Source organism: Lissotriton vulgaris, chromosome 2_1 (assembly GCF_964263255.1).
Source record: "Lissotriton vulgaris chromosome 2_1, aLisVul1.2, whole genome shotgun sequence".
NCBI classification, from domain to species: Eukaryota; Metazoa; Chordata; class Amphibia; order Caudata; family Salamandridae; genus Lissotriton; species Lissotriton vulgaris.
The window spans coordinates 392,026,544-392,052,218 of NC_141687.1; the positions used below are offsets into that span (position 1 = coordinate 392,026,544).

At 45.6% G+C, this 25,675-nt stretch overlaps 1 protein-coding gene across 2 annotated transcripts in view; it reads left to right on the top strand.

Annotated features, from left to right (window-relative positions):
* Window positions 1-25,675, top strand: part of CASP10 (caspase 10) — a 163,541-nt gene that overhangs the window by 73,993 nt on the left and 63,873 nt on the right. The window contains exons 2-5 of one of the 2 annotated variants that reach the window (XM_086955243.1): window positions 7,521-7,857; window positions 12,745-12,847; window positions 14,593-14,728; window positions 19,205-19,323. In XM_086955243.1, the coding sequence (XP_086811369.1) occupies window positions 7,544-7,857; window positions 12,745-12,847; window positions 14,593-14,728; window positions 19,205-19,323 (672 nt within the window). In that variant the 5' untranslated portion in view covers window positions 7,521-7,543. Of the gene's footprint in view, window positions 1-7,520; window positions 7,858-12,744; window positions 12,848-14,592; window positions 14,729-19,204; window positions 19,333-25,675 lie in introns of both variants that reach the window. The other variant, XM_086955241.1, reaches the window with a different exon arrangement.

The following is a 25,675-nucleotide window of genomic DNA, read 5'->3' on the forward strand; positions in this document are numbered from 1 at the left end:
CCCTGTGATCTGAATAAACCATTTAAACAAGCATGTGTAAATCCTCCTACTCACCTAGTGGTCATATGTTTAGAGGCCACATGAGTGTTCGGCGGGGCTGAACTGCAGAGCTAAGCCCTAGAGGTGTGGCTGGAGAAGGGGTAGGAGAAAACGCGGTAAAGAAAAACGTATCCCTGCATTTGATGTTGGCGGACTAAATAAGGCCAAAAAACCTGTATTGGCGCTGATTGCTCACCCTTTGTCAAGCGCTAAACGCACTCACCTGAAGTCTTCTGCGTCCGGGCGTTGTGACCTACCCATCCCCGCCGAGCTCGAGTAGATGTTTGAGCTCGGCGGCGGGGGTTATTTCAACTACACCGGACGTTCAGCGTGACGCGTTGGGTAACCGCCCCCTGCCCTAGGTCACGTGTGCGGAGCCGAGTGCGTGGCGGCCATCTTTAGATGGTGTAAACACTGCGGAGCAGCTATTGCCCTGGATTACCGCCCCATGTAAAAACGGTTAACAAAGCGTGAATTGCTTCGGTTGCTTGGACCTTTGCATAGTATGCGAAACCAAGGGGTCCGGCGAATGGGAGGTCAATAGATTTGATAGTTATGACTCACACGTAGTTGTGAACAAGGCTGGTGTCTTATTGCGGATGGCGGCCATGATGTAAGGGGTCCCTTTGGTTGCCAGTGTAGCAAGGTGCAGGTTAATTGTAAGAAGTAGTGCCGCCCACAGGTCGCCATGGTGTCAAGGACTACCCTCACTGTGTCACAACATGTCGGTGGTAAACCCTGGTCTATACATGTAGTGGGACCAAGGTGTCCTTATGTTGGGGGCCCATGTTAGTGAGTGTCCTAGGGTCAGTGGTGGCACCTGCAGGGATGGGAGTGACCCGGAAGTGGTATATGGTCATTGTCACTGTCAAATCTCGTGGCATGGGAGTGTATCTGGTCACTGTGTCTCATGGGTAGATATTTAAAATTTGGGAATTCATAATGAATGCCAGGGAATGTCTTCATTGAGCCCATGTTGGTCAGATGACAACCGATGCACCTATCTCTGTTCCTTATTGAAGAGGACTTTTGTAGGGCAGGGAGGTCAATTTCTCCTGTGTCCTGGACTGTATCCAGTATTCTAAGAACATCCGTAGTGTCCTGAATGTAGGAGGGGATGCTTTTCACCAGGGGTTGCAGGAAGTGGTCGCAAAACTGAGACAAGGGCTCTAGCACAGAGTCAATCCCAGAGACAATAGGCCTCCCTGGTACTGGTCTAGTGGCTTTATGGATCTTAGGCAGGATGTAAAAATATGGTACCCTGGGGTCCTTTTTCATGAGAAATTCTGCGTCCTTTTTACTGATCCATTGATCAAATTCAGCTCCGGATACCAGGCTTGTGATCTTGGTCTGTAAACGCGTGGTTGGGTCATCAGTGATTGGAGTGTAATATCTCTGGTCACTGAGCTGTCTGGTGCATTCTAACTCGTAATCCACAGTGTTCATCAGAACTGTGGCTCCCCCTTTGTCTGCCTGTTTGATTGTGATTGAGGAATCATTAGCCAATGATTTCAGTATAGCCAATTCGTTCTTGGAGATGTTGGAATGTGGTGTCAGCCGGTCAAGCCTATTGATGTCTTTCAGTACTGCCTGTTCAAACGTCAACACTTCGTTGGGAACCATACCGTTGTGAGGTGTAAAGGTTGAGGGATTATGGAGTCCGGAATCTTCAGTGGGTTCACTGGATTTCCTTTCAAAGAAGGCTTTTAACCTTATTTTTCTGAAGAAGGCTTTGAGTTCCTTAGTTTGTTGAAACTGGTCGATCCTGGGTGTTGGGACGAAGCCCAAGCCCTTTTGTAGGACTTCTTCCTCTCTTTGAGTTAGGTGGTGATCTGATAGATTAACCACCAAGCTCACTGTTGCCCTGACCGACTCGTGCTCCTCGTGTCCATCCCTTGGGGGCGTGTGTCCTCCCATTGGACCCTTTTCTCTGCTGTGTTGCCTCTTTTTCGCCCTCGCCCTCTGCCCCAACCTCTGCCTAAAAAAGGAGGGTGTGAAGGGTTCTGGGGAGGATAGAATGCAGGGTATTGTGGGCCAAAAGGTGGTTGGAAGTGGGGGAATTGTGGGTATTGCCAGAGTGGGGGGCCCATAGGTTGTCCCTGATTTTGGTAATTGGGGAAGTTGTGTGGTCCCCGTCCCCTACCTCTTTTGGCCCTGGGGGGCATCTGTGCAGGGTTGTTGTCCCCACTGCTGTCCGAGCCACTATTAGAGCCCCTCCTTGATGAAGTCGTGCTGGAATCTGAACTATAGCTAGTACCTGGGGGAACATAGTCATCCCTTAAGTAGGCGTAGACTTTCTCTTTAGAGAATTTTTTGATGTCCTTTTGTAATTTGGCTACCTTCTGGTTCATCAGATATTCCTTATGTTCTGCCATTTCTTTGTTGATCTCGGCAAGTTTAGTTTTAAAGCCTGGATTTTGTACCGAGGTCTTCAGGGCAGCCTCTGCTGCTTGTATTTTAACCAGCAGAGCATCGGCTAGTCGCTTGGCCGTGTTAACTATAAGGATGAGGAGGTCGTGGGTACATTTCCACGAAACCTGTGACCATTCCACCTTAAATTGTCCGTCCTCCCAGAATATTCTTGGGAAGTTTTTAACTATCAATCCGTTGGGTGCAATTTTGGCTTTAAAATATTGTGCCATCATAGCTCCATGGATAGTTACCCTAATCCATTCCCGTTTGAGGTCTGACAGGGATTGCCACTCTGGGGTGCTGCTGCTCGTTCCTGGTTCAATATCGATGCCAAAAAGGGAAGGTGTCCTCATTATGGCTGCTGCATCCTCCTCACCGAAACTCAGTCCCTGCCCCTCCATGATGGTGAGGTCTGGTAGGATTGGTCCCGGTGTGGTGGAGTCCTTCACAGAAGGTAGGGAAAGAAAGAAGGAGGTGAAGTAAGGGTGGTTCACTTAGGAAACAAACCCTTGAGAGAGATAAGAGTGGGTCCAACACTGGATTCGGCTATGGATCGGGTATGAGCCACCGCAAAGGTGTGGGCTCAAGTTTTTTGGGGGATTTGAACAGACTAACCCACCATATGAGAGCTCCCACGGTTTGCACCGTGCACGAGTAGGTTTCAAAGAGGGGGGAGGCGAGAGGACACTATTAACCACTCAAGATGGTGGAAGGTCCAGTAGCAGCTTAGTGTCCGTACTGAGTACTAGAAAGTCAAATCAAAAAAGGGGGTTGCTGCACTGTTCCTAGAGGAAGAAGAGGAGGGGGGATTTAGCTGGCGTGACCAGGGGGGGGATTTAAATGATACCCTGGGGCATCCATTATGTTGGATGTATTTGCCTCACACACCCCGAGGAGTGTCATGCTTCATCATCGGCGGTTGCTCCTCGTCGGGGAGGCGGTGCAATCCCCGACGGGCACACCTCAGAGAGGGGCTCTTTGGCGGAGATCTTTTTCCAACTGCCTTTTGGTGAAGTGGGGGTATGTGGGCAGGGTGGTGTATTCCTATGATAAGGCGGCTAAAATGTAACAAGGGGTACCGGAATGGACTTTATTCTGGGGGTCCCCTGGCTACAGTTAAAAGGTGAAGCTAGTTGCCTAGGTGTCAACCTATTATGTTGTGTGACCCCTAGTAGAAACTAGCAGTGCATGTGGTCAACATGTTTCTCGCTAATGGTATATTGACCGCGATTCTTCAGGACCAAAGTGAAGACAACAACATGCTAGTATCATATGTGTTGTATTGTTACCTTAGTGGATCCTCCTATGCCTATAGAAAGGATAAGGAAACCGTAATTAAACAAAAATGCAGGTCACAATATTGCCAGGAAGAAAATATACTAACATGCTGGTGGTATTGAAAGTGATTTTACACATCCACCGCATGCTAAGTGTATTGAGCGTGCAGTGTCAAGGTGAAGAGCAAACACAATAACTAGAACTGTGAATAGGACCGTGGATAGTGAGAGTGATGGTTTAAAACAACAATGTAAACATACAAAGTTAAAAATGCAGCAGTCTTAATATCAATGCCTGCCTATAATATGTCAGGTATTAGGCAGGTCTTATGTGCTAACACCACAAGGTAACTTTGTAGGCATAGTAGCACAATCCCTGTGATCTGAATAAATCATTTAAACAAGCATGTGTAAATCCTCCTACTCACCTAGTGGTCATATGTTTAGAGGCCACATGAGTGTTCGGCGGGGCTGAACTGCAGAGCTAAGCCCTAGAGGTGTGGCTGGAGAAGGGGTAGGAGAAAACGCGGTAAAGAAAAACGTATCCCTGCATTTGATGTTGGCGGACTAAATAAGGCCAAAAAACCTGTATTGGCGCTGATTGCTCACCCTTTGTCAAGCGCTAAACGCACTCACCTGAAGTCTTCTGCGTCCGGGCGTTGTGACCTACCCATCCCCGCCGAGCTCGAGTAGATGTTTGAGCTCGGCGGTGGGGGTTATTTCAACTACACCGGACGTTCAGCGTGATGCGTTGGGTAACCGCCCCCTGCCCTAGGTCACGTGTGCAGAGCCGAGTGCGTGGCGGCCATCTTTAGATGGTGTAAACACTGCGGAGCAGCTATTGCCCTGGATTACCGCCCCATGTAAAAACGGTTAACAAAGCGTGAATTGCTTCGGTTGCTTGGACCTTTGCATAGTATGCGAAACCAAGGGGTCCGGCGAATGGGAGGTCAATAGATTTGATAGTTATGACTCACACGTAGTTGTGAACAAGGCTGGTGTCTTATTGCGGATGGCGGCCATGATGTAAGGGGTCCCTTTGGTTGCCAGTGTAGCAAGGTGCAGGTTAATTGTAAGAAGTAGTGCCGCCCACAGGTCGCCATGGTGTCAAGGACTACCCTCACTGTGTCACAACATGTCGGTGGTAAACCCTGGTCTATACATGTAGTGGGACCAAGGTGTCCTTATGTTGGGGGCCCATGTTAGTGAGTGTCCTAGGGTCAGTGGTGGCACCTGCAGGGATGGGAGTGACCGGGAAGTGGTATATGGTCATTGTCACTGTCAAATCTCGTGGCATGGGAGTGTATCTGGTCACTGTGTCTCATGGGTAGATATTTAAAATTTGGGAATTCATAATGAATGCCAGGGAATGTCTTCATTGAGCCCATGTTGGTCAGATGACAACCGATGCACTGCACCCATCTCTGTTCCTTATTGAAGAGGACTTTTGTAGGGCAGTTGGGACTGGACTCCAGAACTACCCACTTCATAGAATTCTCATCATGGTTTGCTTCCACATAATGTTTGCACATTTTGGTGTGGGTCTTTCTGCAGCGGAAATTGCTGCGATGTTCTATGATTCGAGTCTTAATTGGGCGGGTTGTCATCCCTATGTACTGTAGGTCACAAGGGCATATTAACAGGTATATGCAGTGGGATGTATTGCAATTTGTGTGTTGCCTGAGTTCCCATTTGAAGGTTTCGGAGAGTTGTATAGTTTTGAGAGTCAGGGTGTATCTACAGACCCCACACATGCCACAGGGGTAGTGGCCCACCACGGGGGTAAATGCCATAAAGTTAGTTGGGTTTCTTTCCTCGCATGTTTAGGCCTGGTGCTAATCAAGATATCTTTTAGATTTTGTGACCTCTTAAAAGCAAATCTGGGTTCCTCTAGGGTCATGTCACCTGTGTTGAGTATGCCCCAATGATGTTTAATCGTGTTCCTGATTTTATTGGACAGGGGGGTAAAGGTGGTCACACAGGTGATCGGTTGGTTTTCAACAGGGGCTCTCTCCTGTCGTTCCAGCAGGGCTTCTCGATTATTATTTCTGGCACGTTTCCTTGCCTTGAGAACATCACTCTTGGGGTAACCCCTGTCAAGGAGGTTCCTCGAAAGAAGAGCAGATTCCTTCTTGTAATCAGCCACAGCGCTACAATTGCGCCTAATTCGTAAGAATTGGCCAAAGGGCAGATTGGTGCGTAGGGCCCTGGGGTGGTGACTCGTATAGTGCAGGAGGCTGTTACGATCTGTAGGTTTACGGTACATGGTGGTCTTTATGGAACCTGCTACCAATCTGATCGTTAGGTCAAGGAAAGCGATTTCATGGGGTGAGGATGTCATGGTGAAGTGTAGGTGAGGGTTAAGTGTGTTAACCCAAACCAAGAAACCTTCATGTGAGGTCGGTGGACCGCTCCATAGGATAAGGATGTCATCTATGAAGCGTTTCCACATTCTGATGTTATTACGGAAGGGATTAGACTCATGGTGTATATGAGTATCTTCAAATTTGGCCATGTACAAACAGGCTACCGAGGGGGCGAAGGTACTGCCCATAGAGGTCCCCTGGGTCTGATGGTAGAATTTGCCTCTGTATTCAAAGTAGTTCTCCGTCAGGGCTAGTGTGGCGCACTCCATGATGAAGGTCTGGGGAGTGTTGGAGCTCCACAATTCTTGCCCAAGTCTTTCCTCAATTACCTCAAGAGTCGCCCTCTGGGGGATATTCGTATAAAGTGCTTCGACGTCTAGGGTAATTAGAAGGTCAATTTCTCCTGTGTACTGGACTGTATCCAGTATTCTAAGAACATCCGTAGTGTCCTGAATGTAGGAGGGGATGCTTTTCACCAGGGGTTGCAGGAAGTGGTCGCAAAACTGAGACAAGGGCTCTAGCACAGAGTCAATCCCAGAGACAATAGGCCTCCCTGGTACTGGTCTAGTGGCTTTATGGATCTTAGGCAGGATGTAAAAATATGGTACCCTGGGGTCCTTTTTCATGAGAAATTCTGCCTCCTTTTTACTTTTTACTAGTAATTTGTTAACCTTGCAACTGAATGGGCCATGTTTTTCACCTTTAAAAGCATTTTATGCCACATAATATGCCTCTCTTTGGGTTGTATGTCAGAATATCAAAGGAAAAGAAATCTGTATACAAAAATGTGACCTAAATATCGACTGCAAAAATATTATAAAGGTAAGTTTATACAGAGAGCTGTAGCTGTTATATATTTTAAACTAAAAAAACAAAGGTTACATGTATGTTATAGTTCGGCTCAAATTTCACTTGTACAAATCATAGAAATTCAGCAGTTATAGTTACCTGAGCTAACTATGACTTACGCCCCCGCAATGCACTGCTTATGACCTCACATATTACATCACTGATGTGCCCTTATAGTTCGGAAATAAAATTTAAAAAACCTTAGAAATTCACTGAAAATACTAAAGATTACAGATGTTATATTTAGGAGATAGAATTAAAATGTTTTGAGATGTCATTAGTGGTCTAATATGTGTGGTCATAAGCAGTGCATGGCATAAGTTATAGTTAGCTCAGATAATTAGAACTGCTAAATTTCTATGGTTTTGTACGAGTGAAATTTGAGCCTAACTATAACGTCCCTGTAACTTTTTGGTTTTTTTAAGTGAATATTTATATTTATAAGATGCGTAGTTATGGAGGTAAGAATCTATATTTACCTACAGAAACTTAGGAAACCCCTGCCATTTATAAAAAAAAACAGAAAAGTACACTAGAGGTGATATCTAATGCTTATGCATCGTTTCCTTGTTTCCAGCTCCTGGTCTGTGAGAGGACGCTATGGACGAGTCGAAGGACATGATGTTCCGTAGTGTCCTCTTGGACATCGACCGTCACCTGGGAAAGGAGGATGTAGATGGCATCAAGTTTCTCTGCAGTGACATACTACCTTCGAAGAAACTGCACAATGTGACATCCGCTGACAAGATCTTCCAGCTCCTTATTGAGCGAGACCTGATCAACAAGGATGACCTCTTCCTGGTTGCTGAGCTGCTGTACAAAATTCGACAGTGGTCTCTGCTCCGGAAGCTCAACTTCACCAAGGAGTCTGTGCGTGCAGCTCTACCGAGCAGAGCTATCGTGTCTCGATACCGGTAAGCCAAGGGTTGGTGCTTCATCAGAAATAGGACGCCATATTTCTATTTTTTTTATCAAATTCAAAATGAGGTTGGCACTCATGAAATGTGTTAAGCTGGCCACACCTGTAACTGAGAGCTTCCTGTTGGCCAAATGGGTAAAAGTGCAGGTTTTGGGGCGCGGTAAGAAGATCCACATAATATATTCTGTCATACAGCTCCAATGTGAATTTACTTTTAGGTCAAACAGCCAGATTGAAGGGACTTTGGAGCTCAGTGCATAGCCCTTCTCACTTCAATGCTAGCCACAAAACCAGTCCGTGTCCACAAAACACTTTGAGGCCACTGCAAGGGGGTTTACAATGCTTTACAAAATCCCATATGAAGTACAATGTGTGTATTTGGCATGCTCGAGCAGATGTCAAACTAGTATTTAATTTTCGTTTGTTCAGTGCGGAATCACAGACCACCACACTCACTTGAAATAATGGAAAATCTCCTTTCTGCACCCTTCACCCACAATGGTTTACTGGTGTGAGTTTGCACTAGATTAATGGAAACCATGCAGTTGTCCACCCACAAAATATATCCTCTGTTTTAGCTGAAATATCTCTTGCTGACAAGTCACCAGGAGATGTAGGGACATGGGCCATAATTTAAAATATGTGCATTTTTTATACTACCGATAGATTAGCATATGCCCAGAAATGTCAATATTTCTTCTGTTAATCGCAACACTAATTTCTCTGGGGTGAGTAATGCTTGGTCACATTGTCACAGATCAGTAGAGAAAGAGAGAGTTGACACATTCCTACTTTCTGCTCCAAAAGTAATTTAGTTAAGAAAGGGAAATCCTACATTACCAGCGCTGTCCGGTTTCATCACCAGGGTGGCAACTCTAATGCTGGCCCTTCCTGTCCCATCAAGCAGTATACTGAGTTAAGCAATAGTTTATATCCACTAACAGAATGTCACAAAGTACAGAATCCTCATTAAAACCTAATCACAGAACATGAGAGATGGACATTAACCAAATCATTATAGTTTGCAGGCAAAGAATTGTAGTGTTAGAAGTGTAAACATGGAAAAGTCTCAGCTAATGGAGTTTTGTCATACATCTACAGAGGCAGCCTTAACAAAATGATCAGCAGCAAAACGAATAAAGGACGTAACGTAACAAGATGAAGCAAATCAGGTTTGCAATTTCTGTAACCCACAGATGCTAACACTGGGAGTTTCTCCCTAGGCACAGGAGAACAATTAAAAAGAAAAGAAAAATTGCATACAGTTTTTGCATAGAAGTTTTGTCACATGGGAGGAAAGGAGCATGTTTCAGGATGTCTCTTTTTAGGGAAGCTTATTATGTCAGGAGGCCCACACTATAGCGAGTCACACAAGCATTCGGCACTCTGCAGATCGGAGTCTACCCCCAAAAACAGCATTTTACAAAGATATGTTTTGGCAGAAGGTTCCTTTCACTCAACAGTCAGTCTTATTTAGCCTCATAAAAAAGAGAACATGATATGAATTTAATTTGTTGCTGAACATCCTGCATGGCTGGCAGCAAATTCCCCGAAGCCAAGCCCAGTTTGTGTGTTATGAACATAAACATAACCAGGAAGATGTCAGACACCCTCCAGTTTCAAAGTGTCAGGATTAATCGGGGTATTGTTTCAGCGTGATATCCATAGGGCCATGAGTGTAACCAAATTCATCTGGTCTACGAGTCAAAAACGATGTTAAAAAAACTTTGGATAAAAACCGGTAGTTTTGGCCTTGGCCAGCTGGTGCGACGATTGTCTTTGAAAAGCTTCTTTATGGCAAGCATAAACCATAAAAGGGGGAAAAAATTAGAAATTGTGATGTCATCTTAACATGGCCTCCTTATGCTTGCAATACAAACTGTAAATTAAAAACCGTCACCAGTGCAAAAAACCTGTGCTATATAACCAGGGTGTGCATCTGTGGGTGGAGGACACAGCACCCGGAGTTAGGGATAGGGCGCCAAAGAAGGGATGACATAGTGTTGAATAACAGGGAGCATTTGTTGTGTTTATGGGATAAGCCGGTTCTTCTGTATGGTTGGGAGCCTCTTGGAGAGCAACTCGGTGTGTTTGAGTTATGTAGGTGGTTCCTCATGCAGGAGGTAATGTTCTGCTGTTCGTCGCGCCAGCCCAGTGCTCCAAGATGATGAGGGTAGACGGAACTGATTGTCCTTCTGGATTTTCTTAGCATGGATGGGGTCTCTTTAGGACACCCCACCCATCATTTGATGGATGGTACAGCACAATGCTAAATTAGACCAATCCCTGGGCAGATCCATGTGGATTTCCCTGCTCCTGCTCCATCTCTACAGCTGAAGGTATGTTTGAGCTCAGGTTTTTTGACGTCTTGTAAAGTAACACGTAGGTGAAACATGCCAGGTCATCGACCTACAGGCATATTAATGCGGGATGGTGAGACCGGGTTAGGTAGGCCTTTCTCTGTTACTGTAAAGGGGTGCAACCCCGCTGAATCATGGTGTGCCCTGGTGGCATGGGAAATAGTTGATTGCATGCTCAAAGGATTGATGTTTGCCTCATTCTGAAGGTAAGAGTTCTCGACGGGTTTACAGGGCAGGTGTGTGTACCCAAGTCTCAGTGTGCATCAGAACACTATAGTTAAAACCTTGCTACAGAGAGCGAGCGGGCTGCAAGAGCTAGTCTAAATTTTATGTAATTTACCCAAGTGTTGGGATTCCTGCTGCATCCAGCGCTACTGTGCGTACATTTGACCTGTTCAATATCTTCAGCACATCGAAGTATAAACTCACCACTGCAGCTCGAGAACTTAGCAGTAACCTACACTGCTATCTTTGGACCAAACTTAGAACAGGCTTGTAGTCTTGGTGATATCTTTTGTTCTTAAAGTGGCAATACAATTGTTTTAAATAAATGTAATTAAAGAGTCCTAAGCAACCCTGATTCTTTATCAAGACCTGGCTGGAATATAATGCCTCCTCTTAAACCATTGGTTTTATTCAGAAAAAATGTGCTACTTTTCATGAGTAAAAAGTCTAACCGTGGCAAGGGCATTACTTGTGGCCTTAGCAAGCTAGGGTGATAGTTATTTAAAAAATAGATGAATAAACTAACAATATGCCACAAATTTGAAAAGCAAAAAACACCAGCGCTTAAACATGGCAACAATATACATTCAATAAAAGTTTTACGTTAAAAAAAAAAACATTATATAATTTTGATAGAACAGCGCTGGTGCTTCCATGCAGGCTTGTGCTCATAGAACAGGTATAGACTCCTTTTAATTTTAATGCATATCGGAGCAAAACAATATTCTACTGACCCAAAGAATAGTGTGTTTGCCTTGGATGACTGTAACCTGAAGATATAGTTTTAAAAATACAAGGATTATTTGAAACGGAGGTGACACTGGTATGAAGAAAACATGAGCAGATAAATCTTCAGAAAAGACCATCAGTCTTAGACCCTCATCAGTGGCAGCACTCAGCATTTTGAACCGCTGCAACACCAAGGCACGGTTTGCACAGTCCCTGGTGCATGCACAATCAAAACCTTTTTGAAGAGATTGGCACTTGTTACCTGGATAGTCACTTAGAATGCGGCTACGATTCGCCAAATAACAGTGACCTATGAGATTAGAGCTAATTCTCAGTATGTGGAAAACCAAAGAATCAAGGCAAACTCCAGCAGTTTGTATATGGACCCAAACCTTAATGTTGCTCCTTTTTCACAATTCAGTGCTCATGCTTGATCTTGAAATCATCACTGTATTGAGTTAGGTCTACAATCCTGCATATGATTTTCTCTTCAGACGAAATCAGCAAGGCCTTTTAGTCAATTGTGCCTAATTGTGGAATATCGCTTTGTTTTCTGGTTTGTTGGTTGTGTTGGTACTGCCATTGGCAGCGGCAATGGGTGATGCAAGCTGCAGTGGCCTCTTAACAAGGGCTCTGGCATTTGTTTTACAAATTAGGCACTGAAACAGCCATCTGAGTGTGTGCATCTGTGTAAGTGAGAGCATGAAAACAAATGAAAGTGCGCGTAACAAACACGTGGTTAGAACGAGGAGATGAGCAAGAGATGGCACAGTGTTTGAGAGGTTAAATGTGTGAGAAGGGCAAAGAAGTGGGGTCTGTGAGGGAAGGGAAGATTTGAGGGAGGGGAAGGTAATGTGTGTTTGTAAGAGGAATATTTCAGTCAGAGGTGAGTGAGAATGGGATAGAAGTGTGTGAAAAAAATAAAGGTGTGTGAAGAAGGTGAAATTAAAAAATATGTGAAAGGAAGATGAATAAAGAAACCTATGACTGTCAGGAAATGTAATGTGTGTGTGTGTGAGCTGGAGGGAAGCGAGAATGATAAAGCAGGGAATCAAGGGAAGGACAGAAATAGGTGTGCACATAAAAAGTAGATTCATTACCCTCTGGGACATAAAAACAGCTTTAGTTATAAAAACCTAGATGAAGTTATGGCCTATTCTACCTTTACCTTTCTGAATTATCACCTGGAGGATACTACCTTTGCATACTTGACCGCTTTGGTAGCTGCGCTGTCCGCGTCTGCATTGACTCTAAAAGTTCTCTCAGCTGCCTGCTTGATGGGACACATTGTTGATCCTATCTTCTCCAGTGTCAAAGACCTGTCTGGATCTACTCTAATTCCACCTCTGTGTTCAGACCACTTTGCTGCTCCTTTCCATCTCACCGTGGAGCCATTTTCCATTGCCGTGTGTCCCACACCTACTTCTACACTGGTGTTGGCTAACCTTGGGGCATCACTTTTCACCAATGCTGCAGTTTTGCAGTCATTTTGTTTAAGTTGTAATCATTATTCAGGGGCAGAAGTAAGACAACTGTAACGTTTACCCATCTTTGGTTTTCTCCTGCAGGCAGTTGCTGTATGACATTTCAGAGGACATTGGCACCGAAGACCACAATGAAATCCTGTTCCTTCTCCAAGACACGCTTCCCAAAAAACACAGAGAGACTTTGGTGAGCATGGGCTAGTGGCGGGTGGGTAACCTGCACCCATATAACCATGGGGATTTTAGTTGCAGGGAGTGACGTAAGAGGATATGGTCTACAGTGAAGGGGCCTTCGTGAGTTGCACGTAAAATATAAGTAAATAACAGAGCTAAACATGTTCACAAGACAAGTAAAGAAGAGAGCCAAAATATGTACAACAGAAGAATGAAAATATGGAGCAGAAGCGACCCAGTTCTACTAGACCGCACTACTGACTTTGTATTGCTTGCACATATTGTAATTGTGCTTACTACCCCTAAGGGGATGTTGAAGCATTTTATGGCAAGTAGCACACAGCTGCTGAAACAACGGTTATCTGTTTATTTAGTGGTTTCTGGTTAGTCCTGTGTTCCCAGAAGAAGTCCTTAGATGCATTACACCAGTTTGTTTATGGTGGAATCAAAGAAACAGATGTGGTATGGGAACAGTGGCAGCTGCTACAAAGGGTGGTGGGGCGAGTGGAGAAAACACAAGAGGGGGAGTGCGGGGGATAACACGGGGAAAGGGTGTTAGAAATCATATATAACCCTACCTTTAGACCCTGTTCGCCTCCAGCGTCACGTCGCGCCACCTCTTCTCTTTCTAGTCCCAGCAGCCCCTGGGACAGACTCTTATCCAATACCCATGCTGCAGTGCAGCACAGGGATTAGCCTGAGCAGGCTAGAAAGACGATCCGCTCAGGCCAGGGAGTGCAGCCAGGCTGGAGAAACCTAAGTGCGCATGTGTGTTTTGGTCGGCCTGAGACGGCCGGTTAAACACACTTGAGCACTTAGGGAGTGCACATAGCACTCCTCCTCCACCCTCCCATACCTAGGCCTGACCCTTCTCTACACTGCTGGCTCAGATACAGCAAATGCAAAATAAAACGATACAAAAACATTATTTTATTTTTGATTTGCTGGCTCGGAGCCAGCCAGTGGGGTGACGCTCCTCTACCATTGCGGAGGAGCCGCCGCTGCATGGGAATGGTTACTCCGGTGAATTGATAGAGTAGAGGAGGCTCTCACTGGGAAGTTTGATGTAATTGGTAGCGGGATGGGGGTATTTAGAGTATGTTAGTTTGTACACATTATTGGAGGGGTGAATTGACAGGTTAGAGGAAGCTTAGATTGATAATTTGACGGCAAGTGATTACCAGTTTGTGGCAAGGGAGGAGTTATGGCCTGTGATGCGAGACGGGGGCACTTCAGACAAGTACATATAGAGAAGTAAACCGTGGGGCATGCAGTTTTGCGTAGGGGTTGGATACGGACATGCAGCTTCTAATAGCAGTTTTGTTTTTCATACAGTGTTGTACATTTTGCCACTGCAGCTCATTTCTTAGAGTTCCTTGGAAGCATTATGTTTCTCAGTTCTCTTTAATACTCCCCGGTAGCATGGTTGTCTATAATGCCTAGGCCCAATGGTTCATCCTGTGCGAAGTAAAATTTACCTTACTGCAGTAGTAAGGTAGACACTGTAGAGGTCTGTATTTAACCTAAAGGTCTTGGGTTCGAATCGCATCGGTCCCCTCAACATTTTGTTCTTGCAAGTTTGATAGGAGTAACATAGAGCTGGATAATAATTAACACCCGATTCTAAGTGCCTAGAAACTACAAATTGAGCTATATAACTATATTTTTAGAATTTGTGACTATTGCCTTTTTTGGTTTGTATCGATCAATTCTGGTTGCTTGGGTTATTCTAGAGTTCACACTTGTTTTCTTTCGCAGTCCACTCTGCATCTGCTGACCCTCATGGAGGCTCAGGCCCTCATATCGCCCGAGAACCTGGAGTTTTTGGAGACGATCTGCAAAAACATTTCACCTGAGATTGTGAACAAAATCACAAAGTATAAAGCAGAGCAAGGTTAGTGTGATACACACTTGTTGGAAGAGAGATCTGCATGTGTTTTATGTCCGTTGTGTATTACCCATGTTTCGTTGATTTCCCTCACCGCCACACCTGCTTGTTATGGAACGGCTAATGGTAAGTGCATTTGCTGTTGATATGCATAGCGGTACATACACTTTCTCTGAATCCCTGATGGTAGGAGGGCAGGAGGTTGTCCAGTGTGTGGGGTGTCTGTGTAAAGGAACATTTATCGGTTAAGACTCGCAGGTTAACCGCACGGCTCAGTCAGCTTCACACTGGCTCTAGCTATGATCCCTCACAGAGTTTGATTAGAAGCTATGAACACCTCTGAAAGGTACTTTACTATCTTTGCGACGGGGCATCTATTGCAAATTGCCATGGGGTCTTATATCGCCTTACCTAGATGTGCAGACAACACTGCGGTGGAATAAAGACCGGGTCAATAATAGCCAAAATAAATTCAAACCTTCTTGGAACACTTTGGCGTTTAGCCTACGACCCTGAAGCCAAAAAAACATATAGAAAGGCAATAAACAGTTTCACAAATTAAAACGCAATATTATTAAGGATTACATCGCTAATCAAATAAAATCGGCGGACAATTCCTCTAAGAATTTTTTTTTAATTGTGCAGGGTTTCCTTAAACCAGAGGCACTGACAAGTAACATCGTCCCCTCTGCCACACTTTGTGAAACTCTTTTGGTCTTCTTCCAGGAGAAAATACAAGACATCTATGCTGCCTTTCCGTTGAAGGATTTACCTATTACGCCATTTCCTCCCCACCTGACAACAACATGGTCTGAATTTAGCCCTTTTTGATCTGACTACATCCTATATGCAGTTGGAAAAAACTAAATCTGGTTCTCCACTTGACCCCTGCCCACCCAGGCTTTTTAATATATTAGCACCACTGCTTAATCCTGCCTTAAACCAGCTCTGGAAAACCTCGCTGGAAACTGGCATTTATCCATCTAGCTGGAATACTGCTTTTGTCCAACCAATTCTCAAACAGAAGAACGCAGACCCCACTGTTCTGAAATTTTTTAGACCTATCTCCCTCCTGCCAGCGCCTGCTAAGATTCTTGAAGGGGAAGTGCAAAAACAATTATCAACATTCCTTGAATCAAAAAAACTACTCCATGACACCCAGCCGAAATTTAGAGCTGGATACAGCACGGAGACGGCACTACTTGATTTAGCAACAACTGTCAGGGAAACTATGGATAAAGGAAGCTGTGCAATGCTGAGGTTATTAGACCTCTCTACAGCATTCGACACAGTCTCTCATAAAATCCTTTTATACCGGCTTCAACAGTTCGGAGTAACGGGGACTGTCTTAGCTTGGTTCAGCTCCTTCATTGAAGGCCGCTCCCAGAGAATACGCTTGCATCCTTACACCTCTAGCTCGCGCCCTCTGATATGTGCAGTACCTCCGTGTTTGGCACTTAGCCCAACCCTTTTTAATGTCTATCTTGCCCCCCTTGCCACTTTGGTAAAGCAACACAGTGTTGATGTTCTCTCATATGCTGATGACACGCAGCTAGTTTTTTCCTTCAAAGATTGCTCTGAGGCCGTTTTTTCAAACTTTAGGCAGTGTCTCATGGGCATTTCAACATGGATGACAGCTAACTGCCTAAAGCTGAACACAGAAGAAACAGAAGTGCTATTTTTCAACTAGCTCTCACCCCCACTATCAGATCTCTGGTGGCCTATTGAACTCAACCCCCCTCCCCTCCCAGTCTCATCTGCCAGGAATCTAGGTTTCCAATTAGATACCGCCTTTTCATGTAAGACCCAAATAAGCCAAGTCTCCTCGTCCTGCTTCTGGAAAATGAAGGCCCCCCGAAGATTCCTCTATTTTCTACCAATGGACTGTAGGAAAACAATAGTCCATGAAGTTATCACATCACAACTTGACTATGCAAACAGCCTGTATTTGGGACTGCCAGCATACTTGCTCAGAAAACTGCAAATAGTGCAGAACGCGGCAGCTAGGCTCATCAGAAACATCCCACTATCACATCACAAATACCCTCATTTGCCCAGTCTCCACTGGTTGCCTGTCAAGAGAAGAACTAAATTTAAGGCGCTAACTCTTGCATACAGAGCACTTAATGATACTTGTCCACAATACGTAAAGAAGAGAGTGCGCAAATCCCATCAGTCTAGGACCATAAGATGTAATAATCGTGAGTACCTTGTCATCCCCCGTTTCTCTAAGTCCAGAACTAGAGGACGGTCCTTTTCCGTTAAAAACTGCGACCTTATGGAACTCCATCCCCGATCATTTTAGAAAAGCCAAATCGGAATTCATCTTCCGGAAGGCTTTGAAGACTTGGCTCTTCAGCCTCCCGCAGCAAACTAGGGAGCGACAACTCTAACTCATCTTTCACTGTATCCGCAAGCGCCGGGACAACCCCGTTGGGGGTAGCTGAGCGCAATACAAGCTTAAATAATAATAATAATAATAATTTGTGGTTCAACCATATGAACGGGGTGTGTATTTAAGTTCACAGACTTAAATCTGTGGGCTGGTACCTGGCTTGTGTCAAGTACTGGGCATCATTCTCCCACCCCGCTTCCCCCTCCGATAGGGCGATCATCTTTGGCGAGTGAGAAGGCAATAGGAGGAACCTAACAGTGGTTACCTAGTATGCATTGTGCACTTCATGCACTGTAGGGTTTCTATTTCCGTTGACTATTTCTGTTTTACAATTTATTCCCACCTGAAACTTCGAAAGCATTGTGGGGGTCAGGAGATCCCAGTGGTGGTTCCTCTGCAATGGCGCAGGAGCGTCGCCCCACTGCCTGGCTGAGATCCAGCAAATGTAAAATTAAACGATGCTCTTGTATAATTTTGTTTTTACATTTAGCGGTTCTTAGCCAGGGGTGTCTGGAGGGGTGGGGTCGAGTATTGGGAGAGGGAAAGAGGAGTGCTACCAGCACTCCCTTCCCTAAGTGCCTACATGTGTTTTGGCTGGCCGTCTCAGGCCGACCGAAACACACATGCACACTTAAGTTTTCTCCAGCCCAGCGGCATTGAGCAGCTGGGCTGGTGAAACACCACAGAGTCCCTGGTCTGAGCAGGGCATCTTTCCTGCCTGCTCAGACTAATCCCCTTGCTGCTCTGCAGCACTGGGTTGGATGGGAGTCTGGGTCCCAGAGGCTGCTGGTACCCAGGAAGAGGAGGTGCGGCGAATGCGACTCTGAAGGCGGCGGGCAGCAAAAGGTAAGGTTTTTTTTCTTTTTAATATTCCATTGTATTAACCCCCGTGGTGCGACCCCACCCTTTGTTTATTGCGGCCGCTCGAACATACATCTGCTGATGACTTGAACTGCACTATGTCAGTTGATCCGAGCCCTTGGACACCCCAAAGATTCAACACCTTTCTGCTACAAAGAACGGGAAGTCACCTTTGGTGGTAGAGGGTTCTTATGGGCCTCCTACCATGCCAGTGGGCGCAGGCCCAAACCGGATAGCTCTTTTAATTGCATGAATGATTCCCAACTTACTAAATGTTTATATTCCTAGACAGCCACACCCCAACGAGCACTCTCCCAATTGGCTATTTTCAGACAATGGCGCTGGAGCCAGACTGGCCCTTCACTCTGTTAATTTTATTTTTATATAATCATGACAGATCATGCTAATTTATCCGTCTTATCTTACATCAGAATGCTGAATTAAAGCTTTCCAGATTGAATAGCAATCAACAACTATTCCTGAACCTTTTCTTACTGTTTGTTTTCAGGGAAGTGACCTGGGTGACATTTATCCTTTTACCAGTTGGCTCATATTTTTATGTCCATGCCAATAGACAAATTGGGAAAAAAGTGACATTTTGCATTTTTCCACTTTTGAAATGTAAACCTAAAACAGCTAACCTATACAAAAAAACATTTAAGTGTGTCAAATGTCTAAATTATTTTTAAATAGTTAATACAAGAATATGGATAATCACCATGCTACAAAAGAAAACTGAGCACTTCGCATATTCTGTTCCATTTACCAGCCGCTGGCCTTTGCAGAATAGCTAAATGTAAACAAATGGCTTACATTTATTTTAAGACTGGTGGCAAGAAAACCTGAAACGTAGTTGACCGCTAGACCAGAGCAAGATATTAATCTGAAGTCACTATTTCCTAATTCTGCTCAGAAGAAAGTAATCCTTCTTTCATCCACTATGGTTTATTTTGCCAGTAAGATTCATGCAGCCTAGATTCTGTGGTTGATCTTATTGCGAAAAAGACCAATACAAATATATTGGATAATTCCTAGAAGTTCTAGAAGAGGAATCCATTTGAAGTTTACTTCGGACCAACAGAAATGTTAGTTGCCACTGTTTTTTAGCAGGATTCCCAAGGAGTTCTATATGGCCAGCCAACCCATTGCCACTGCTGCCCAGTCTCTTTCCTAAACCTATGTAGAAGGCCATGACAGTAAGCCATTCTTTTTGTTTGTGATTTTAGTGCGGTTGCCATCTCAGGAAACTTCACCTGTGCTGGAGGCTCCAAAAAGCCAGGAGGAATCTGCTGTGAAGCCTCACTTGGGATACCACTCCACACCTGAATCTTTTCCTTGCCAGACGGTAGTGTGGGTAAAGCTTTTGGGAGGACCTCCTGTTGTGGTTTCTTTTCTTCATCCCCTCCCTTGTAGAGGAGCTTTGTTCGCCCCTAATGCTGCATGCCCTTCTCAGTACTCCGTATCACCTTCAAAGTACTGAGATAACATCCCTTGGTTAACGTCTTTTCCCTACAGAGCCCTACAGAGCACAAGCTATGCAACACACACTAGCACATTCTCAGCTCCGTATGGCATGGAGTGGAATTGCATTGAGTGTATTTTCTTCCAGCAGAACACAAGCGCCTCAAAAATATACCATTTAAAGTTTGGTAAGCCCTTTGAGTCACATTGCAGGGACTCTCAGATCCCAAAGGTAGCTATGAAACTGATTAGAGGTTTGGGGGAGCTGATCCTTCTGACATTATAGCACATCCATCACCATGTTCATAAACATATTTGGAGTTAAGGAATGACTGAAGTGGCATTCAATGGGTTAAGGGTTTCCAATGTTAGTCCATGCCAGATTTCCAGACTAAATTTTAACCATGTAAATGTATCCCATTTAGATTAATTGTACATTAATGTTCGAGGCATGTGTGTTGTACATACACACGCTTTGCATACTCCTGCCATCTAGTATTGGGTCCGAATGTTTGCAAGTTGTTTTTTTTGAAGAAGTATTTCCAGTCATGAGGTAAGGTGACTCCTCCTTTCAGTGTTAGTGCGCATGGGCTCAGACTCCATTGTTTATTTTTTTCCGCCATCGGGTTCGGAGGTGTATTCCTGCGCTCCAGTTCGAAACTGTTCTTCGGATTCCCCTCAGTGTGCAATCCACTCTACCCTCGACGGTATTGTTTCCATACGCGTTTCCCTGTTCTCCCCTTATTGAATCGCTCCAATATATTAGCCATTTTCGATCTAAAACCTCCTGGGCGGCCGTCGGGCCTTGCTGCATCGGTCCAGCCTTCTGCCGATGGAACGGACTCCATTCCAATTCTGTCCTCAGTGCCACGCCAAATACCCTTGCACTGACCTACATCAAGTTTGTAAGGAGGAAGACTGTGACTCTTGTAAATCGTTTCGGTCCAAGAAGACTCTACATGTTTGTCAGGCTCAACGACGAGAGATGCAACGTCAAAGCAACCAACACACTGCTGATATCTTTGGGGAAGAATCCAAGCAAGAGGAGATCGAAGCAATCGCCGCAGAAGAAGAGGCCTTCTCCATTCCAGGCTCGATCGGGAGTCTGAAGATGTGCCTCCAGCACAAGGTGCCGTGAGTACTGAAGACCTCTTTCCCCCTAAATTTTCTTCCAAAACACATAAGGTTACGGCAATACCTCTGTCTTCTGGCCATTGTCGGTCTGGAGACAATGTTTCCGATGCCCCGGCTCGCGGCACAGCACTGCAACAAACCGTCAAGCCTTCCGGCTTGGGACAGAGTCGACCGAAATTACCTTCGGATTCAAAACCATCCGGCTCCAGAAACAAATCTAGTTCGGAGCCGAAACCCTCCTCTTCCAAACAAAAGCATGCTCGGAGCCGAAACCTTCTGCTACCAAAGGCAAGTCGATTTCGACGCCCAAATCTAAAGACAGTGTCTCCAAGCCTTTAGATCCAATTTTAGTCGTTCTTAAAGCCAAATTGGATCCTAAACAGAAAAAGATTTATAGTAATCCTGATACTGGACATATTTCAGCTAAAACAACAGCAAACCACAAACTTCCTTCGGAGGACACTGCCTATAACATTCCTCTGAAGAAGAAGGAATTGGCTACTAGCCCTGTTTATCCTGTCCTACAACCCTCTCCACCTCCACCATCCTCCCCTCAGTTAATATTTGAAGATCCCTTACACATAACACCTCAGGGAACTCCACATACAGATCCAGATGGGGATCATGGTGATGATAATACTAATTTGTCTGTAGACTCACAGAATAATTACACCATTGACCCACCTGTAGATAATGACCCAGACCTTTACCCTGTAAGACGATAATATGGCTTACCAACAGCTCATTGCTAGAGCAGCATAGTATCATGGAGTGGCTTTACCTAAAGAGACATTAGAAGAGGACTTTTTATTTGAAACACTTGAGTCCACACACAGGTCAAGTTAAACACTCCCTATGCTTAAAGGCATGATGAGGCATGCAGATGATATCTTTTTGTTTAAATTTTTTATTGATTTCAAGAACATAAATCAAGAAACAAATCCAGCAGATGCTATGCTTATCGTATTGTAGCCCATCAGTGTGACAATCTCGCTGGACAGTAAGAAATAATAAACAATAGGAAAAAGTAGAAACCTCCCTCCCCCTTCACCCCTCCTCCTCCAACCTTTGAGTGAGTTGAACCAAGACCGTAAGGTTCCAAAGCCTCTACTACGAGACGTCCTCTAAAAAGAAGTCCTAACTGTGTGCGTGATCATCAGTGTTTGCGTTTGGGGGTGGTTCCGCAAGCCTTAAGATCTGCAGGTATTTAGGACAGGTGAGTTCTGTGAATTCCTCAGTCAGCAGTGTGAGAAAAGGTTGCCACAGATCAAGGATGGAGGTACCTGGGCATGTGAGCGAGAGTGACATTTTCTCCATCCCGATAATTCCCCAGAGTCTATGGAGCCACCCCCGGTATGTCGGTATCAACGGAGTGTGCCCCAGTGGGAAAGAATATTTAGTAGGGCAGCCCCTAGCGCTAAAGCCATCTGTTGGCCCCTTTGCGCCCGGAGTGGGAAGGTGAGCAGATTGCGGAGACCCAGGAGGACATATATGGGAAGGCGAGGGATCTCAGTATCAAAGTGGGAGTGGATGTTGTCAAGGATTTGTTTCCAACAGCCCCTCAGGGAGGGGTAATCCCATAAGAGGAGGGTGGGAGTGTCAATGAGCCACATGCCCTCCAGCAGTTGGGCCTGCAAGAAGGGTTCCCTTCGTGTAGACGAGGAGGGGTCAAATACCAATATGTGACAATGTTTGTAGCGGTTTCGATGGATGCTACATTACGTGCAGTGTGCCAGGCTCTGTAATACACGTCAGACCATTCTTTCTTTGTCAATAATAGTTCCAGCTCCTCTTCCCAACGCCACTGTCCAGGGAATTGCCCAGTTTCTGGAGCAATCCATATGAATTTGTATAAGTCTGTTTTCAGGTGGGCATCTGTGTGCCTCGTAAGTAGCCACTTCTCGAAGGCGGTGAGGTGCTGTTGTGCACCCTTGCGTACCTACGGGTGCATCACCCAGTGACGTATCTATAAAATGCGGAACCGCTCAGTTTCAGGAACATCCCGGTCCATGTGAAAGTCGGGGAAAAACTGAGGCCCGCTGTATTGAAAAAATTCCTATGGAGCGCTGGCCATCTTTGGTCCAATGTGCGAATGCCATCGGGTCCAGCCCAAAGTGAATTCTGGGTTATGTACTATAGGTGTAGTTGGTGAGGGGAAGGTGTAAGGCCCCTGGAACTAGCCACCCGATCCCATGCTAATAAAACAGATGAGTCACCTTGGAGAGGTATAGGTTCCAAAGCCTGGCAGAGCAGGAGAGGAAGCGAACACCCCACAATGTTTGTCTGGCCAAAGCCCTGCTCATAAAAAGCCAGTGCTTCTCTGATTCTGAGCGGGACCATTCCACCAAATCCCGCAACTGTATCGCCCACCAGTATGCTTGCAGGTTAGGAATGCCCAAGCCCCCGTCTACAGGGCCCCTGTAGCTCAATTCCCTACGGGGCCGCTGATACGGCCATATGAAGCGCTCTATATCTCTTTGGAGTGAGAGGATGACTCCCGACAGGGGAACAAGTGGGAGTATTTGTAACATATATATTATCTTAGGGAGAATGGTCATTTTAATGGCCTCTATACGGCCCAGCCACGAAAGGGAGTAAGGTCTCCACTTCCGGAGACCGTCCCACATGTGGCACAAGATCGGTGCTTAGTTTGTCATATTAGTTGTCTTTATAGCGGCTGAGAGCTGCAAACCCAGATAGGGAATTGTTCCCGATGCCCATTGAGTATGATAGGACTGCTGCAAGATTACCAAGGATTCGGGCGGAGAGATAAATTAAGGGCTTGGGACTTATGCACGTGGATCTTGAATCCAGACACCAGAGCGCACCGGTCAAGCTCCGCCAACAAAGCGGGAAGAGAGTCCCTAGGATTCTCTAAAGTTGCCACCACGTCATCAGCATACAGACTCATTTTATGTCGCACCCAACCAAACTGGTGAAGCGCTGTGCGAGGTAGTCGAATGAACTCTATTGAACGCTTTCTCAGCGTTATCCGAGAAAATCATGCATTCGGCCAGAAAGCCATTCAGATCTATCTATAAGGTGTAGGAGGCATTTCGTATAATCAGAGCATTGGCGCCTGGAGACAAAACCAGACTGGCCCGGATCAATCAATCTGGGTAGGTGGGAGGAAAGTCGCTGAGCCAGAATCCTAGTAGAAAGCTTTCAGTCAACATTGAGGAGGGAAATTGGGCGGTAGGAAGCACACAGCCGTTCATCCTTGCCAGGTTTGGAATCACTGTAACGAGTGCCTCCAGCACTGATGATGGGAGAGGGCAAGAGGCCCCAATTGAGTTCTACACCCTCGTCAGCAGTAGAGCCAGGATCGTACAGAAGTTTTTTGAAAAGGCGGAAGAAAAGCCATCCAGGCCTGGGGATTTATGAAGCTTTAATTTAGATCTGGCCGAGAAGAACTCCTCCACCCAAATAGGGGCTTCAAGCTCTTGGGTTGCGATCTGGGGTATCATTGATGGGCAAGTAATCCGTTATGGTTTTAGTGATTTGTTGGACCGCAGAGGGGCGCTGCAGCATGGTTTCTCTAAGGCGCCATAGTCGGCGAGGAGATTGGCCGTGAGGTAGAGACACTAACATCCGAACTGCCGGGTGATCAGACCGAGGGCAAGGGAGAATTCCTGTGTCGTGCGTCTGTTGTGTGAGTGTATCAGAGGTCAAAATGTAGTCGCTCCTGGCATACTTTTTATGGAAATGCGAGTAAAAAGTGTATTCCCTGGATGTCGGTGGTGTAACCTCCAGATATCGGTGAGCTCAGCCTCCGTCAACAAACGCTTCTCTTTGTCGTTGATAGCCCCGGTCTGCCCGACCGCTGGAGAAACCTATCCATGTAATTAACAAAAGCTATGTTGAAGTCTCCCCCTTAGAAGCAATGATCTGTACGGGAGGCTAGTCATCTCCTGGACGGCCTCCCGAATGAACCCCTCCTGCCCATCATTAGGGACATAAACTGAGGCCACTGTAAATGCGTGTTGACCTAATGTGAAGGTGTAGGCTAGGAGACGACCATTGATCTTGGCCTGTTTGTGACCTATTTTGCCCTGGAACTCTGCCGAAATCAGTATCGCCACTCCAGCTGTTTTGGTGGACTGTGAGGAAAACAGTTGGTGGGGAAAAGCCCCAGACCTCAATCTGTGTGTGTCCTGCGGGAGAAGGTGTTTTCCTGTAGGAGACAAATGTGGGCAGTGGAGGTTTCTAGGAAGGACAAGAAAGCATGCCTCTTAATAGGGCTATTGAGGCCCTTGACGTTATGCGAGAGGATTTTAATATCGGCCATTGTTAAGTGAGTTATCTAGAATCGCGTAACTGGCCTGGGATCTCAGACCCACTACCATCCTATTGCCCACCATGCGTGACATGCTAGAAGTCTCAAATAATTAGTACAAAGATACCTATAAGTAAGCTCCCATGTATAGAAGGTGGAGGAGAGGGCCCCATTACCCCAAAGATTTAATAAACAAAACGAAACAAGAACTGGTAAGGTCCAAAAGTGTCCTGAAGTGTCAACCCCATTGTGAGGTGAGAGATGGATAGTGGGAATCTCTCGCTGCCCCCAGCCCCTGAAATGTAGGAGAACCCCATAATCAGCCCACCCTAAATATACAAAAACTGCACATTCCTCAGTCCGCAGAGGCAGATTCTTCGGCCAGGGATGCAGTAACAGCCTGACATTCTTTGGTCATAGTCGCGGTGTCAGGACGGAGGCGTACCTCCTCACCGTTGCCATTTGTTGGTGCCAGCAAGGCGCCCTCCAGCATCCTCTCAAGTCGGGCTCTCTCGTCCTTCTCAGGCAACTTGAGGGGGAGTGTGGCCTCCTGCAATGAGCGGATTTCGCAGAGCTTGCCCTCCCAATTAAAAATTATTTTAAAGGGATGACCCCAAGAGTAGGAGATGTCTTTAGAACGGAGGAATGCTGTAACGGATTTGAACTCATACCTTTTTGTAGAGTGGAGGCAGCCAAGTCCTGGAATAAGAAGGGTCTGGAAGATCGGAAGTTGAGAGGATGTTTTGTAAGCGTTTCCCTGAGGATCCATTCTTTTAGTTGGAAATCGTAAACACAGGTTAATATGTCCGGTGGGGGAGCAGTCGCA